The 18,670-nt window shown below is 43.9% G+C and overlaps 1 protein-coding gene across 1 annotated transcript in view; it reads left to right on the top strand.

The window, feature by feature from the left end:
- Gfra1 (GDNF family receptor alpha 1) overlaps positions 1–18,670 on the top strand; it is a 191,414-nt gene that overhangs the window by 120,010 nt on the left and 52,734 nt on the right. The window contains exon 4 of the mRNA XM_027930310.2: positions 12,104–12,440. Within this exon, the coding sequence (XP_027786111.1) occupies positions 12,104–12,440 (337 nt within the window). The remainder of the gene's footprint in view (positions 1–12,103; positions 12,441–18,670) is intronic.

An 18,670-nucleotide genomic window follows, 5' to 3' on the forward strand; every position in this document is an offset into this window, starting at 1 on the left:
GATGGGCATGGGAAATCACAGAGATCTGGCTCCCTCTAATTCTTCTGTGTCATAAGACTTCTTGCAACACGGAGCCTCATACAGGAGTACAAGGCAGGGACCCAGGCCATCCTATGGGACAGTTTTCACCCCTCCATGGCTTCACCAAGGAGGGCCAACATGGTGGGCCATTCTGAGGCTGGCCTTTCTCACTTCTTTCGTGTCTGAATGCCCTAGCCAAGGGTGACCCTGTACTGCTGGTGTGTCCTGAGGTGCTGTGGGTAGCATTGGCAGCTGGCCTGAACCTGGGCACTTGTGCTGAATGTCGCTGTGGTCTCTGCAGGCATAAAGCTGTTGGAGTCATCTTGACCTCAACACTTGCATTCAGTCTTGCCCGGGGTTAAATTTAACTATTCAAGCGGGCATTTCTCACACAACCTAAGTAGTGTGCATGTCCAGATCTCCACTAGAAAGGGCATATTTTGAAGTCTGAAGGAATTTTCAGTAGAGCACAAACATTTTGCCTACGCAGTACCCATTTTTTACTGAGCAGATAGCTAGGGGGAAATATAAGCTTGTAGGTGCTGGCATTGTTCTCATTAACTCCTGGTTTCTTAATTTCTCTGAGGTCCATGTAATCAAAGACCCCCAAATTGATACATGTGTGTGACAGATGAAGCAGTCCTAGTCAGGGTTGTTCTCTTGCCTCCTCCTGCCTCCGTAGACTCTCAACATCCCATGGAGGGGAGCCAGGTGGGAGCACCCGTGGGGGAAGGTGGCTCAGTGCCCAGCGCCATGGGAATAGAGCTGTATTTACTCTGGGATTCCTTCAGGAATCTGAGGCACAGATTCAGTTACAGAGATGCAATGGGGGGCCTGACTAAGGAATTTTAGTATAAAAATTCCCGGGTTTAAACTTAATCCTTGAGCTAACGGGTGTACTCCTTCAAATGGGGGTCTAACAAATGTTAGGCCAGGGCTCTGAGGCCAGATGTGTGAATGCAAATTTGGAACGAATTTAAAGCTTGAGACAAAACTAGCATGAAGACTTGCCAGTGCCTTATGAAAATAAAACAGAGCCCGCTGGAGGCACGGATGGGTGGACGCACACAGTGCTGTCCATTCTACTTCTTCTGCGGCTCATGGAAGCCATGCTGAGTTGCTGGAGGGGGTGTGGAGGGGTCCTGCTGACTCACTTTGTCTTAGCCCACCTTGGGAGCATCTGGTTGAGGGCCATTCCTTATATTTTGGTCCAACCTTAATTCTGAAGTTACCCTTGAGAAATGGGCAAAGACAACCCTCTTGTCAAGAAGATCTTCACAGAGTGAGGACTGAGAGAGCATCCATGAGGAGGCACCTCTGCAGGCTCACATTCCTGAAAATGTGACCAGAAACAGCTGGAAAGCCAGTATTTTCCAGGAAAACAAGTGGGAGTGCAGGAGGATGGTGAAAAGCAGCAGTTTACCCTACCAAAGATTAGCCAGCTCCAGGCGGATCATCAGAAGTACCTGGGAGCTGGGTAAAAATACTGATTCTCGGAGGGTGGCCAGGTTTGGTCGCTGCTTGAAGGAACCATTGAAACACTTAAAACGGGCTTACATGAAAGAGAAATAATAATCTTCACTACACTAGGTGACTTAAGAGCCCTTCGCCAAACAACATCTTATTAGCCCAGTGGGACAAAAATCACCTTGAATGCTACAATGAAAAAAATATTCAATATATATATATACATATATATAGTCACATATCTGACTAAGATGGTCAGTCCTTCTCTCCTCGAACTTCTAGAATGAGGCTACGTTACTCTAGACCTTTTGCCCCGCTAAGTGGCTCTTTGACCCTGAAACTGGCCACAGCTTCTGGCCACTGTCTTTCAGGAAAGCACACCCTGTAAAGGCAAAGCGCTGTCATTACTATTCATGCAGCTTTTGTTTATCTTTCCCAAAGAAACAATTGAGACTTAGCAATGAATGATGGTTTCGGGGCTGGTGAAGGTAAAAGCCACTGCGGGTGGAGATGCTTAATGGGGTATTAATCGGGAAGCAGGTGAAGGGGAATAGGTAGCCCAGCAGGTATGTAAATAGGCTCGTGGGAGGAAAGGCTTTGAATTTTATGCTCTTTAACTAAAAATAAAGAGCTGATATTTAGCTTATCTTTGCTGAAATCCGCACTGCGAGGGCCCTGACAACCACCGACATCATCAATGATTCATTATTATCTCAGCATCATCCCGGCTACTTAATAGGATCTTCGGCCTCTTCATTCTTCATTGTTTCAGCGGATTCCTCGGCTTTAGAATGCGGACTTTTTCCTCTTGGCTCTGTGTATATCATGACACAGAACACATTTTAGGAAGTTGTGCAGGACAAGTGACATTCGGCACTCTGCCTACCCCTGGTTCCATCCTGCTGCTCCTGCCAGTCAGAGGAACACAGCAGATGTCTGCTGTGGCTGGGGATCAGGAGCCCACCAAGAACATGTTCATCCAGATGAATATTCTTCCAGGTGGCCACCCTGAGGAGCTACCTGTCTTTGGCTCAGTGCCTATGGAGAAAGCCACTGCATGTTACCATTTCAGTCACCCATATGAGAAAAGTCCTTATAGATATTCACCCCTGATTATCTACCCTGAAACATCATCAACCCAATATCATCACCTACTTTATTCAACACTCTTAGAGCTAAAGGATATCTGGCTTTTAAAATCGAACCCTGATGTGAAGACTCAATGCTGTGCAGGATATTTGAAAGAACATGCTTCAGGCTTTCCAGGAATAGAGTTTCATGAAATGTCTGAAATGTCCGGACTGCTGGCAGCCTCCTTGGGATAAGTGTCCAGTTTCCCAGCATGCTGCACACTCCTAAATTTGTTTGCTAGTTTCAAAGTGCAGGTGCATTGTTTTAAGGGTAACTTTTAATTTAATAGTAATGAAGAAAATTATTTAAAACAAACCATATTTTGCTTCCAGTCTCTGAGTGGCAACACATTGGTGGGAAGTGAGGGAGAATTTGGATTTTTTCTTATTGGGCTGGCCCACATTTATTATTTCCTCTGGGGAGAGTTGACACGGTTTTGTTGTTGTATTTGGCCCTTTCCTGTTGAAATAACTAAATATCAGTAGCGCTTGTGCAGGCTCAGCACTAGTGGAACTATACTTTGTACCCCATATAATGAATTAGGTTTATATTATCATGCAGATTTTTCCCCTGTAGTTGAAATTCTCATTAATTTTACTGCTAATGAGATGTTAGCAATTAAATACCATTAATTAATGAAAACCAGACAAAAGCGGGTGCTGCTCTCTGCATCTTCATAAAAATAGGGAAAATATTTGTAGATCTCATTGTGCATTATGTCTGTTAGAAGGACCACAAATCTGAGCTACTTTTATGATTCAGAGAAAGTCATTAAAAGATTTTGCTTTTAGAAAATCAAAGGAGGAATATTTGGATGCTATAAAGATTATCTGAGATGGGGGGGAAAAAAAGAACCATAAACCGAGAGCCAGTCCTACATGTAATAGAGAATTTCATGGTTGAAAATGCAACAGGATTGAGTACAATTAATAGTTCTGTAGCCGTCATTGAGTTCTGGGATAGGCCCCAAGCACGTAATTAGATTATTAAAAATGGCCTGTCTAAGGCCCACTATTACTAAATTGAAATCCAATTATGCTTTTATGATTTTGCTGAAAAATATTTAGCTGTTTGCTTGAGTTCTCCTAGAAGATCATTTCCTCTTCGCATCAGCATTTGCACATGTCACAATACATTTTCCAAACAAATCTGACCTCAATTATCTCGGAATCAATCTTACATTAGATAAAATATATTTTAATGAGTGTTTCTATGTCTAATATCATAATTGTTGCCTCTCCATACTTGAGGAATTAAAAGATGGTGATAGGAATCCTTGCAAAAAAAAATTAATGAGAGGCATGCATATATTAGAAATAACTAAATCGTGCTGTCTTAATACTCAGAAAGGCACTATGTGCAAATATGTGCCTGAGTGTGCTGCAAGACAGACTCGGTGCAGTTTGCAGTAATTGGCATTGGAACGGTAATAAAGCAGTTGTTTGCAAAGAGATGGGCTCAGAAATTTCATGCACTCCTGCAGTGTGGATTTAAATGCTAAGTTAAATATTTATGAACCCGAGATTTTTATAATTGATCATTGTATGATTTATACACTGTAATTATAATTAGGTTGAAAGAGATTTTAAAAAGCCAGTTTCCTGGTAGCCAAGGCCATTAAATAACACTAAGCTGCCAAAACAAAAATTAGGTGGGAACCCAGCCACCAAGTTCTGTGCGCCTGTCCCCACATCTGACACACAGTGAGGGGCCGCACCTCACCAGATACGTCACCTGGAGCACTGATTCTTGCGTCATCTGGGATCATTTTTCATGCCTTTGTTTCAAACCTTGTTGAACATAAACAAATAGAAAACTTCAGGGATCCAATGTATAACAAAAGGAAAAGGTGGAGGAGGTTGGAAAGGTTAATTAAAAATGTAATGATCCCATTTGCTGAGACGGCACTATTAATCACTGTGCAGCAGCAAGCCTGTGACTTGCACAGCCCTTATAGGCGACATCTAATTTTTTTAAGGTATGGAAGGCGGTGAGGGTGGTGGGTGCAGGCAGGCGACAGTAGGTGCATTAAGGAAATGGAAGTCTAAGGGATGAGTTGTGGTTAAGGCTGGGAACTGTCTTCACCAGACAGAAGAATTATTTCCAGATTCATAGGTATTCAAAATAATTCCATCGCTGTCAGCCCCTGAGGAAACTTGAGTATGGCTTGAGGCTTAATGTAGTTGTGTAAGATATGAAAAAAAAAAAAAAAAAAGGGCCAGGAGGGAATTCATCACTGTGTAATACCATAGATCTGAAACGGTGTGTGAATGACAAAATGGGCTCCAACAGCCAACACACACATTTTAAATGTAATTTTTGGCACCCCAGCTGGAAAAGGCCAAGCTTTTGAAGGATCTATTACAAGGGTCACAACCTGTATGATCAGATTTGCCATCTGATTCACGGGGATATCAGATCCAACTGTCAGCGTGAGCTTCCAGGAAAGCTTGCTTACCCTTGCAAAGATCTGAGTGCTTTTGCCCATTTTTTATTTGCCGGGATAACACATGAGAGGGCGCCTATTAGAAGAAGAATAGCAGTTATGTTAAGGCGGTGATTAATCAAGTCTGAAGACAGAGGGAACAAGTTGTGAATTCAGTTCTGCAGCCTTAAAAAGAAAGTCAGGAGATACCCTGAAACCCACAAGCCTTTGTAAATAACATTCTCTGGCTGTGTCTCATGAACTTTCTGCTCATTACATCCCCTTGCACACAGGCCATACATATTTTAATACATGTACGATTTGATCCCACCTCCTAATCTATAGAAATGAATTTCTAGCTGGTTGCATCTGCGTTTCCTCCTGAATCATTTCCCCTGGTGAGCTGGCAGTGGCGTATGCCAGTAACGGGGACATTTCCTAAGTGTAAATAAAAAGGGGCTGCTGCCGGCCACAGTGATAGCCTCTTTGATTTGGGACAGTGTGAGGATTGTATTTGGGATGAAGGCAGTTTCTGGCTCCAGAGGAATTTAGAATATGAAAGCTTCTCTCAGGGCATAATTCATCCCTGACATCCCCACATCCCGCTGTCTTGGAGGGACCTTTACATTTGCTCTGCTGTGGGGTCAGGGTTGAAATCATTGGTCCGCGGACTCCACAGAGCTGCAGACAGCTGAGAGGCAGCACCTTGGAGTATGAGGAATCTCCGACTGGGGTTTTATTCTTTCCCAGATTATCATTTTATCCTAGATATTTGAAGTTAAAATCAGAAAAGGCCAATTATATTATAATCATCAAACCAAAGAATCTCAACCTCTGGAGTTTCCTTGGGTATTTCCTCTGACAAATGGAGAAATTAAGGCCCACAGAGAGAAAACTGACTTAACAGAGGCTCTCAGACGATTGGACCACTGAAACCCCATATCCCCTGATTCCTGATCCATCACTCTCTAGGCAGCACCTGACCCTTTGCATAGCATGCTCTGCGATCTGGGCCTCTGGTTGTGATGAATAAGAAAGAAGCCCCAGTCCTATGCTATCCCAGCTTCAACTGCTGGTAGAGAAAGCAATCTGTAACCTGCAAAGTAACGACATGGCTGGGTGGAGCTTTGAAATGAAAAGCTGGTTAAATGGCATTCTCCATAACCCAGTGCCGGCCCACGCTGGAGAGGAGCACTTTAGCTGAGCAAACCCACTCACAGGCGCCCTGCCCCCCGAAAACGGGATTTCTAGTAAACAGCCTTCATTCTGAGAACATTCCCATTCAGACAGCATCCCAGACATTCCACCAAGTTAAAGAATGAATAACAGCAGATGGAGGCAGAGATTAGAGGGGGAGGGGAGGGGGACGGGGCATCATAATGCTGAGTTCTAAAATGAGCTGCAGAGAGGACAGCGCTGAAAGTTATGGCAAAGCTGTTCCAGGCCTTCCCACGAAGGCAGGCGACAGGGAGCTGTGCCCAGAGCCTAAAGACAGGCGCACCCTGCTCCTGCGGGCAAGGGGAGGCAGGGTGCGGATCTCTGCTGGCATAAATCGAATCTTTCTTCCCGTTCACCCTCTGCCCTCCCATCCTTGAAGTAGCATTTTTGTGCAGTGGGGGATCCATTTCATAGATATTGGGGATCCATCTTCTTGCCAGGGGGAAACTCCATGCTCATTCACATGCACCGTGATTTCAGGAGTGTTAATTCTGAACTTGAATGCAGCAGGACACGCAGCACTTGGGAGAGGTGGAGGTGGGTCTGTGAGGGACTCAGAAGGAAGGTGAAAGGGAGGGAGGAACTGAGAATTATTTTCATAGGCTGTGTATAACCGCAGGAGTCCCAGTAAAGTATACCTGAACCTATTTTTCCTCAATATTTTAATATGCATATTTACAGAAAAGTGGAAAATATTTTATAGTTAACATATCCCAGGACCTAGATTCTATCAGTAACATTTGAATATAGTTGCTTTATGAAGTGTTCCTCCATCCATCCCTCTAATTTTTTTAAAATGCATATCTCAGTACCTTGTCTTACATGCTTCAACATATATATCACTAACCAGTGTTCATTGTCTGTCTAGTTCTTTTTTTTTTTTTTTTTTTTTTGAGGTGATGTTTACATAGGCACAAACCTTCAGTGCTCATTTTCTGATACCATTCTTTGATCCAAGCCACTCAACCCACATGCCTGTGAAGAGACAGAGCATTGTCAGCACCTCAGAAAGTTCCTTCTTCCAAGCCAGTCCCCATTCCTGTTCTCCAGTAGCAACCACTCTTGACTTTTTTAAAAAAATTACAAATTAGTTTCACCTCTTCTGGAGCTTCATATACAGAGAATCTAGTACCATTTGTGACAAAGAATTTCTCTCTTATTAGTGTCATCAAAAATAGAATGACTGCATATTTGATGTGGGTATATTTATGAGTTCTCCATTGTTTGTTTATGCCTATGCTATACCACACTCTTGGTAACTGTAGCTTTGTAGCCAATCAGTGTAAGTCCTTCAACTTTGCTATCTCATTCATATTGCTTTAGCTGTCCTGTATTCTTTGCATTTCCATGTAAATTTTGGACTCTGCTTGCCAATTCCAAAATACTAGGATTTGGAGATAATCGACATGTTAATAATATTGAGTGTTCTGATCCATGAACATGGTATACTTTTTCATTTATTAGGTCTTTTATTTTTACCAGTTGTGCTCTTTTATTTTTTTTAAATCAATGTAGTGGTCTTGCACTTGCTTTGTTAGATTCATTCCTAAGTGCTTTTATTTTTTATTTGGTACTATTGTAAAAACAGAGTTACATTTAAAATTTTCTTAATTTAAAGTTAAGTAGCCGATTTAATCATTCCACAATGTGTGTGTGTGTGTGTGTGTGTGTGTGTGTGTATAAAACAGTATTACATTGCACCCCATAAATTTAGGCAATTGTTAATTTGTCAAAAAATAAAATTAAAAAAATCAAACTTTTAAACTCAAAAAAATGACAATTTATATTTGTGTATTAAACTTGTATCCTTCACTTATTGTAGATTCTTTAGGATTTTTCCAAGTCACCTGCAAATAGAGATGTCTTCCTTTCCAATCTCTCCACTTTTTCTTTCTTTCCATTGGTTTGTTGCAGAGACTAGGAGTGCCAGTGCAGTGTTGACTCTAAGGCATAAAAATGGGCATCCTTGGTTCCTGATCTTAGGGAGTGGCAGTCAATATGTTGCCATGAGATGTGGCTATAGCTAAGTTTTTCATAGTTGCTCATTATCAGATTGGGGAGATTCTTGTCTCTTAGTTTGCTGATCATTTATTAGTATTAAAATTTGTTAGTTGCTTTTTTCTTTGGTTATTGAAACAATCATGTAGTTTTTGTCTTGTATTCTATTACTGTGCTAAATTATTACTAATTTTTAAATATTAACCAATCTTGCATTCTTGGGCTGAAACCCAGTTGGTCAGAGTACAATATGTTCTTAAGATATTGCTAAATAAAATTTACCAAAATTCAGGGAAGAGTTTTACATCCATGTTTGCAAGCAGTCTTCATCTATTATTTTCTTCTTTCCTCTTTGTTGGTTCTGGTATCAGGGTGATTCTGATCTCATACATCAAGTTGAGAAGGGTCATGAGAATGTTTTTTGTGAACATTTTGAATCAGAAACAAAAAGGTTGTCACACATTGACCTGTGATCTGGACATGAATAATCATTTTTGTCCTACCGAATGTTCCTGGTTATACATTCTGGAATTTGTCAAAGACTCTGAAACAGTGGTAAGGAGAGGGTTCTCTGACAAGGCTTGTAGAGTGATGAGAACAGCATCAGAACAAAGTAAGGCTAGGTCACAGCCACTGCTAAATGAAGTTAACTTTGAGCAATTGGTTTAGACATAAAATAGCTTACCCTGCTTTCCACTTTGTACAAAGCTTTTCCTTTAAATTATTACATTTCTTTTTTGATAACATCAAGAGGAAAAACTTAATAGCTATACAGTTTTAACAACTTCAAAAAGGCAACTAATGTTATTATACCAAAAGAAGATACACAGTAGACCAATTTTTTTAAAGCTTGTGTGTTATTATATGGACTGTTTCCAAAGAAAAAGAAATTTCCTGGATGTGATGTGCTGACTTTTATTATTTTTATTGCAATATTCTATAAGATTGATAAACATAAAAAGCTTTATTCTTTGTTGTTACATAACTATAAAAGCCATACATTTAAATTAAGTATAAACCAAACTTTGAAAAAATGAATCGCAAGCTAATAACATTAATTTTGTATAAGGGATGATAGTGTTTTGCTGAAACTCAGTTGGTGCCTATGATCTGAATGTAGCCCTTGGAATCAGAATGGGTGTTCCAGTTTGGCAGGCTTATGTTGCTAGGTGCCATGTGCTGATGTCATTCTTCTGCCGTTTTTCTCCATTTGAACTTGCCTGAACTGCTTGTTCATATATCACTGACTATATCCCTTTTCTGTTCATTCACTTCTGTGCCTCTGGGGTTTTTTTCTTTTTTCTTTTAGTGAAAGATTATAGAGTGTCATTCATTGTGCACCAATGCAGAAGTACATGCAGGTAGTTAAATGGTACACATACCTAGCTTCAGCCTTACGGCTCTGATCCAGATGATGTAGAGTACAGTTTATTACTTTCTTTCAGCTTATCATTAAAATGCACAATTTAGAAATCTAGAAAATGGTAGACCTTCCAGAATAGAAATCATTGTCTTTGGGCCCAACAGCACATCATTAGAAGTCTAAAAAGAGAAGGCTGGAAGTGTGGCCAAGGCCTAGAGGCCCTGATGTCCCTGTAAAGGAACATGATGGCTTCTTCCCTCCTCGAGTCCCAAGGAGCCTGAGTGAGGGGCAGAGAAGCCTGGAAGAGCATGGCCGAGGGACAGCTCCAGGTGCGCCTGTTAACCCGGCGGGCTGCCTGTGCAGCTGCTCACCCCCTGCGCTGCATACCCCAGAAAGGCTGAATCTCTTGTTTATTGTCTTCCACATTAAATATCCTCAATTCAGATGTCAGACACATGAACCTGGGACACAATAAAACACAGCTCGTGGTGCCAGGGTAGAATGCTGTGGTTTCAGAGTTTTGGGGTGTTTTTTTTTAAAGATCTTTTTAAAAAAAAGAGAGAGAGAGAGAGTGAGAGAGAGAGAGAGAGAGGGAGAGAGAGAGAGAATTTTTAATATTTATTTTTTAGTTATCGGTGGACACAACATCTTTGTATGTGGTGCTGAGGATCGAACCCGGGCCGCACGCATGCCAGGCGAGCGTGCTACCGCTTGAGCCACATCCCCAGCCCTTTGGGGTATTTTTAAAGCAAGACTCATCAGTACCACAGGAGGTTTTCCTTTCCCTGAAATGTTGAAATTACTTCGTGTGCCCTTTTTTTTTCATTTATTTTTTTTAAGTCATAATTAGAACATTTAACATGGAACCCACTCTCTTGACAAAATTTTAAGACCACAATACAGAATTGGTAACTCTAGGAAGGACGTTGTAGGCATATTCCTAGAACTTATTAGTGTGCAGAGCTGTAACTTTAAGCTCTTTGAGTAGCAACTCCCCAGCCATCCCCCAACCCAGCCAGCATTTTACCCACTCTCTGTTCCTGTGGGTTCAAGTATTTTTGATTCCTCATAGGAGTGGAGTCATGCGGTATCTGTCCTTCTGTGACTCTGTTGCATTTGATGTCACGTCCTCAAGGTTTATTCATGTTGTTCTGGAGCACAGGATTTCCTTCCTTTTTACGATAGACTGCCTTTCCATGTGCCAATTGCATGTGCAGTAAGCACAACACCCTGTCTTTAAGTCCCCCACAACTATCTGGACCCTCTCCCAAATGACCTCATCAACAGGTTGAAAGGGAGTCACAGAATCCACAGAGGGGCTGAGGGCTGAGCAGGGACTGAGATTAGACTTGTGTCTAATCTCACAGTTATGCATTACTCATCTGTTGCCTTCCTCTCTTCCCCAGAGGGTCACTGGTACACCTGCTTATCAGTCTTCCACTTATCATTTGATTCTGGAAAGTTTTTCTATCACTTTCTTCTCCCTGTAGAGCACCCCTATGTAGGAACCAGCTCAATTCTCCTTGTCCATTTATTTGTAACTTTACCCATTGGATGGGGTGATGGCCAGTGTGCCCAGCCACCCAGTGGACATGCCCCCGTGCTGTCATCCAGACTGCAGGGGAGCAGCCCCATGGTGGATGGCACTGGTTTGTCTGGCAGCCTGAGCAGAGAGGGTTTAAGTGGAAGGCAGCATATGTTTTGTGAGATTCCTAAAACCCAAGCTTTGAAGCCCATTGAAATTCTATCCAAAAATTCTAGCTGAATCTTCCTAGTTGGAAACTTCAGTACTCACAGAGCTGACTTTTTGTATGTGGTGAGTTAAGTGGTAATTGAAGTTTGCAAATTTTTATGTGATTTATTCTGGTTTTCTTCCAATGGCCTGTAAGCTGAAACTTAAATACAGCTTCATTGTAGTTGCTTCTTCCTGTTTAGAGAGGCTGGCATAATATTTTGTCTTCTGGGCTCAAATAACCATGTAATTACTCTGTAATCATATAGTAATTAGCATGTACTATATGCATTTATTACATAATTATATTCCTGAAGGATTGCATGGCAATTATACTTGCATTCAGCATATCATTTATATACTGTATCATGAACAAGTGTATAATTTGTTGCTGTTTTCTTTGATCCTAATTTCAGTTTATAGGGCAGGAGCTGGAAGCATTCTCCTGTTGCCTTGTTTGCTCCTAGCCAGGCAGGTGCCTGAGTTCCTTTGGCCTCACTCCATAGCTTCTCCTTATTTTCACATCGAGGGGAATACTGGGGGCTTGTGTGTTGCTGTACATTCCCATTGTCCGCACCGCTAACACTTTCTCATTGCCACAAAGTCATTAAGTTATTAGCTTCAAAATTTGTTGAGTTCTAGAGCTGCCAGCATGGCCAGGTGAATGTCAAGATCTCAATGAGAACAGGAGAGGCGTGGGCAGACCTCATGCTGACCCGCGGTCTCACCATTTCTCTCTGCTTTTCAGTGGAGCACATTCCCAAAGGGAACAACTGCCTGGACGCAGCCAAGGCCTGCAACCTGGACGACACCTGCAAGAAGTACAGGAGCGCCTACATCACCCCGTGCACCACCAGCATGTCCAACGAGGTCTGCAACCGCCGCAAGTGCCACAAGGCCCTGCGGCAGTTCTTTGACAAGGTCCCTGCCAAGCACAGCTATGGAATGCTGTTCTGCTCCTGCCGGGACATCGCCTGCACAGAGCGGCGGCGGCAGACCATCGTGCCTGTGTGTTCCTATGAGGAGCGGGAGAAGCCCAACTGCTTGAGTTTGCAGGATTCCTGCAAGACGAATTACATCTGTAGGTAAGAGCACCGGTGGCTGGTGATCACTGAGGTGCAGGGGGCCTTGGTGGCCTCTCCAGCTGCCAAGCTTCAGTGTCCTGTGTTGCTCCAGGGCGGAGAGCAAGGCAAGGTTTGTGCCTCTGAAGATTGGTGAGAGTCTGACTTCACCTTCTAAAAATTGTTTTTTCACAGCTGTTCATCCTGTCACCCTGGGGACAATCCTGTCTTTGACTAGGGGGTGCTGAGAGGTTCTGGAATCAGGAAAGTAGCACTGCATGTCCTGCGCACCTCTCAGGTGGGGAGGGGATCACCTGGGTCAGGTGAGCTTGAGCCAGGTACCCACTCCTCAAGTCTTCAGGGGCAGTTGGAGTTTAAGAAAGTCAGGGGAGGATTTGACGGGAAATATGGAGCCTCTTGGTCTTCAGGGACAGAACACTGGAAGACACCAGCCAAAGGGAGTGAGCTGAGCCATGTCCGTCTGGGGAGGACAGCTTTGAGAACACCTGAGTCTGTTCTGAGCCATTCTGTGGCTACGAAGAGTGGGTACCTTCCTGCCTAGCTCTTCTTCCACCTTCAGCTGCCATCAGAAATTCTGCAGGGCCTGAATCCTTTTCCTTTTGGGCCATTTATTGATTGATTTTAATGTTTGAAAGAGTCTAGAAGCACATTCTCCATATAAAAAGAGAAAAAGCCATGTGGAGTTGGTAGAGTGGAAAAGAAAAAGTACCCTCTGTCTGCTCCCACTCAGCCCCAGCCCTCAGGCGACTACTGTTGACAATTTGATGTATGTCTTTCGAGAACTTAGGGCTGAGTTCAGTTGCTGATCAAAGCAAGTAGACTTTGATGAGCAGAGATTGAGTCTTTGCAGACTGGGGCTGTGCTGCTGCCTCATTCAGAAGACCAAGCTGGATCCTAGGCTGGAGATTCAGATGGGCCAGCTTATTGGATAACACCTGTACATTGTCCCCAAGGTAGGATCTAGGAGCCTTTGGTGCCATGTCTGACAAAATCCTGTGTGCTCAATAAGCTTTAGACAGGTAGACAAGTAGGTGAGAGTGTAACTAGGTTCTTGTTTTCGGTTCCCCATTTCTGAAGGGCAGAGAGTGGGAAAGAAGGTCTGATATGTTGAGAGCTCTGGTCAGCTGAGTTTCTGATCAACTTATTTTATTCTAGGAGAATGGGATCCCATTCCTTCTTTAAACCAGCTCTCAGAGAAACCAAAGCAAAGTGAAAGTCCTAATTATTTCTCTACCTCTCTCATGGTGAAGATCTTCTGGAAGTAATATCTCTCCACTTTTTGTTTTTTTCTACCTGGAAGGTGGTGACCTGCTTTATGAAGAGGGACTCAGATGTCCAAGTGTAAAATAAAGAGTTTGCCTGCTGGGAGGAGTCAGATGTTCCTGGTCCACTGGGAACCTCAGCTGTGAGCTAGGAGCAGGATGGGTAGTGGAGATCCTGAGGGCATGGACAGGCCTCAGTGAGCCCAAATGTGGGAAGCCAATCAGGCAGGGAGTTAAAGAACCCACGGCGGAAGGTGAATATAGTCAAGGAGCAGGACAGGGGAACTTGGTCCAGGGAACAGGGATGGGAAGGAGCAGAGAATCTGAAGACTACTCCTCTGGAGACCCCCAGATCTGAAACCCAAATTCCTGGGTATCTTCAGTCTTTGAGCAGAAGGAACTCCTCTTCTATGAACAGGACTTGATTTCTAGAGTATTACTTGCCTTAAATCCAAATAGCTTCTTCCTGGGATACCATCTGACCACTTCTGGGCCACAGCCAGGAGGCTTGGGTTTTGGTCCTGCCTGGAGAAGGGAAGCTGCACAGGGCAGGAAGGGAGCAGTGGGTAAGGCTGTATCCATTGAACAAGGACTAGGAGGTGGCAGAGGTAGGGGAGCCTCTCTGCTCACAGGTTTGGCCTACACATGAGGTCCAGAGAAGGTCTGTGACTCTCCTACACAGGCCAGAAGGGCAACCTGAACAGTCAATTTGCGTTTCCTGGCTCATTGTTCTATAGAGAGACTCCTTGGAGGGTTGATATCAATCCATATATCAGATTGCTGCCACACTAAGCTGTAGCAAGAATAGCTGGGAACTGGGGGACTTGGGGGGCTCTGGGGAGAGGGGCAGCAGAAAGACCTGCAGAAAACAGGACGTTTGGGCTGCTATCTGGGGGTTCAGACTGACCTGAAGAAGAACAGTTTTCTGAAACTTAAAGACACCCCCAATATCAGGGAATAGACCCAGCTGATGCAGCAGAAATATATAATAGGTTCAAGACAGCCTGTGCCTAATAATGATTGTGCTTGATGGTGCGGAGGTTGGAATGGAATGGATGGTAGCCACCAAGCAGTGGGGTGGAGGCCCCCTGAATGGAGGTTGCACCTGGAGGCTGTCACATTTCTGGCTCTAGGTAGAGCTCTGAGGCAACTTGAGAGTCCAGGGCTGGCTACCCAGGAGCCCCACCAAGTGAGATTTGTCTCTCGGTGTGATTGATGGGCTCTATGCCCTGCCTTGAGTCTTTCCTGGGAAGGTGAGTCAGGGCCTTCCCCTGGTGATACCTGTCGTTAAGTTATTTAGCTCATGTTTTCTTTCCAGAGCCTGAACTTATTACTCATGATTACCCTGTCCCTGTCTAATGCGGTAAATGTAATTTGAGCTGCTAGGTTGGTTCGCAGCGTTTTCTTTCATCAGATTTTATTAATCTTGTCTTTAATTTTATGCCTTTCATTTCATAACTACTCAATCCATCTCAGGGAGGCTGTTGTACAGCTTCCCAGAGCGGCAGCTCTGGTGGGGAAATCACAGTCCCTGGAACCCCAGCCCCACTGCCCTGATGACTTCAGGCCTCATTTGAATAACCCCAGTAGGAAAGATGGCAAGAGGGAAAATTGCTTCCTAAACACCACACTCTTGGAAAGCTCACACTTGCAAATGCTCCCTTTCCATCTTAACATCAGAGCCTATCAAAGAGCTGCTGCGGCTCATTAAAACTTCTCCAATGTAATGTTGTCCTACTCCCAGCTTTTAGGCTTCCTTCCCCAGGGTCCCAGGATACCTCTGCACAAAACCTGTTTCTCTTCTGCTTTGTGCCTTCAAACAGACAAGACGCAACTTGAGCTTTTCCTTTTGACTTTGTTTTCCTTCTCCCTTTTTAGGAAGCTGACAGGTTCCTTTCCTCTTGGGGTAGCTAAGAAAAGTGAGAACTTGACTGTTTAGGCCTCCAAGCTTGTCTACAGCAAAGCAAGCACAGAGGTGTTATTAGAGGGCTGGGGGGAAATTCAAAGCCTCACATCCTCCCCTGGAGCACAGGGTCTCCCCTGCCGGTTTTCCTCTTGTTGCTTTCCTTACTGCCTGGAAGGATGTCAGTACTGAGTTTGGCCTAAAGGAAACATATCCCTTTATTCCTGATGCAAATTGTTTTATATACATAATGCAAATTTATACCTTACCTCCTTCCTCCCAAACTCTGACATCAGAATAAACTCAGCACTTGAGCACTGAGTCGGGCTGCCACATATTTGCTCCCATCTCTTTAATTTTTCTAATTAATCACTCAAGTGCTGCAGCTATTCCTCATTATCAACAGGTCCCCTTGAGCATGACCCTCCTGTTTTCATCTAAGAATCACAGAGGCGCACTCAAACCTCATTCTGCTCCCAATGCCAAACCGAGAGGGAGCCTGAGGCTACTTACTGAACAGTCTGCCTTCCTCGTGGCTTTAACTGCTCCCACACAGCCCAGAGCATGATTGATAGCTTGGTGGCCCTGACTGTCTTGGTCATCCTGCATGTGTAGCAGAGGTGCTCTATCCCTGGACACCAGTGTAACAGCTCTTGGTGCATGCTCAGCTATGCAGCCATTCTCCCCAAAGCATGACATTTTGCTCCAGGGAAGGGTCCTCAGGAGTTCCCTCCAGAGCCTGCCAGCTGTCCACCCCCAGCAGTAGCAGTCTCTCTCTTTCCTAGCAGCATTTGCTGAAGGGGATCTTGGTGTTGCCTTTACATTCAGGAATACTGGGTCAAGGATGTTTCATTCCTCCTAGAAAGATTTTGATAATGTTGAATCTCACAAAGAAAGGGTCAGGGGCTCTATGCCCTATGTCCCCAAGGTTTTCATGGCTTTGTGGAGATATACTGCCCCCTCTAGGTGCCCAACTTGATACCCACACAGTCTCCAAAGATGGTGATTTTGATAAACTCACCGAGTATGTAGTGTTTTTCTTTCCCTGGGGCATTCAAGATCTTATAATTATATCCTGGAAGCCTGGGGGATTTTTAGCAGAAGTAGGAAGGCAAGGTGTCCCTTGGTATGGATCTGGAATAAAAACGCATGCAATTTCTGAACTTCTTCCCTAAACAATGCCGTATTTGCCAGGCTAAGGGTAACCCTGTTATATACATTGTGTATATATATATATATATATATATATATATATATATATATATATATAGCCCTGTTATATATATATTGTGCTTATCAAATGCAGCAGTTGGGGATGCATGTCACAAAACCACTCAATGAATTTCCACTCCGGTGACTTATTCAGGCTGACAGTGTTAGTATGCCTTTAACACGTGAGAAATGTGTTTCATTTGCCTGGAATCAGGCCCCTTTTGCACAGTAAACTGTGGATCTTATAGATCAAGGACATCCTCTACTTCTGGGGCTTGAATTTCTGAGTCAAAAAAATGGATTCTTCATCACCATATCCAGGCTTGTCTTGACATGTGGCAAGCACAGGAGAAAATGGCTCAGAGGATAATTAATGCCTAAAACTAGATGGGTAGATTAATGTGGCACTTAATTTTATTTTACACTGATTCATTCACAAATGGAAATCAGCAATTAGACAATGCAAACTTTTGAACCATGGAAAGAAAGGTTCGGGAATTTGAGAAAATACAAGTAAAACATTTTCCAGTTCATTTGAGCAGTTTTCATTTCAAATGATTACATGGGTGTCTTTAGCAATGCATTCCAAGTGCCGAATGGCTTTGTTTTTCACATGCCACACGGGTTGGGAACTGCTTCCCACCCTGTCTGTGCACTGGAGACCGTGGGGATTCCTCCACGCCTGTGTGCGGTGGATTTAAGATTTGAGAGACAAGCAGAGCTATCCTCTGACATCTGCTGTCACCTTGTCAGCTTTGACTCCATCAGGTGGGAGAACATTCTTTCTTCTGGGTCTTCTGGGCCTCTCCCAGTCCATGCCCATGAGGGGCAGCCATTCAGCCCCACTCATGGGGCTCCATCAGCCCTGCTGGCTGGCTAACTTGAGCTGTGAGTCAGGCTCCAGCCAGCTAGGACCTGCTCCATCTTGTCACCTCCTGTCTCTCCTTATCTTTCCTTTGGCAGAAGTCCACGTGCAGCCATTTGTCTGCTCCTGCTGAAGCCTGTCACTAAAAACACCTGAGCAGACTTACTCTGAGTTCTCCCTCTCTCCAGCTGGGCCCTTCCTGCATCTGCCTCCCTTTCCTCACCCCTTCCTCCACTTGCCCCCATCCTCCCCAAGTCCCTTCTGCCACTCTTGGGCCAGAGACAGTAAGAATCAAGGACTCCTTTTCATTACATTTTCACCTTGTCTTGATTACTGGATCCACGTGGGCAAATGGAGACTTGAATGCCAGAATCATCTTGTCCTGTTTTTGAGTATGAAAGCAAATGGAAAAAGAATGGGATTGAACTGGGTCTTCCCAGGAAGCCCAAACAGAGAACCCATATTTCTTGGGGGAGGGGGTGCCCTAGTGGAGGGTCTCAGGAGCTGTATTCCTGTCAGGCCTTGGTGGCTGAAAAGCAGGAAAGGTGAAGCAGGAGGGAAGCTCAGTTTGGGACAGATTCAAGGGTGGGGTGGGAAGTAGAGTCTGGGGGATTGTCCAGGAAAAGGAGGAGAAAACAGTGTGATATAAAATCAAGACATTGGGGCCGCCACTGCCATGTTCAGATGTTGGATTTTATCCATCAAAGGTCTAAAGCACATCAGAGGACTGCACACAGTTGGGAGCAGTGCTGGGGAGGCCAGTTGGGAGATTCTTGGGGTGCATTAGAGGACGGACTAAAAGGGCCAGAGAGAACAGGAGAATAGCTTGGGAAATTTGATAGATGCCATAAGAGGTGTTTACTAAATATTTGCTGAAATAGTAAATGAGTGAATAAATTTAGAACTTGAGTGGATCTCAAAGATAAGGCTATATATGGGGATTGATTTTACAATCAGCCACATAGAAGTTGTTGTTGAAGGTGTATAGTGA

Source organism: Marmota flaviventris, chromosome 4, assembly GCF_047511675.1.
Source record: "Marmota flaviventris isolate mMarFla1 chromosome 4, mMarFla1.hap1, whole genome shotgun sequence".
In the NCBI taxonomy this organism is placed as follows: Eukaryota; Metazoa; Chordata; class Mammalia; order Rodentia; family Sciuridae; genus Marmota; species Marmota flaviventris.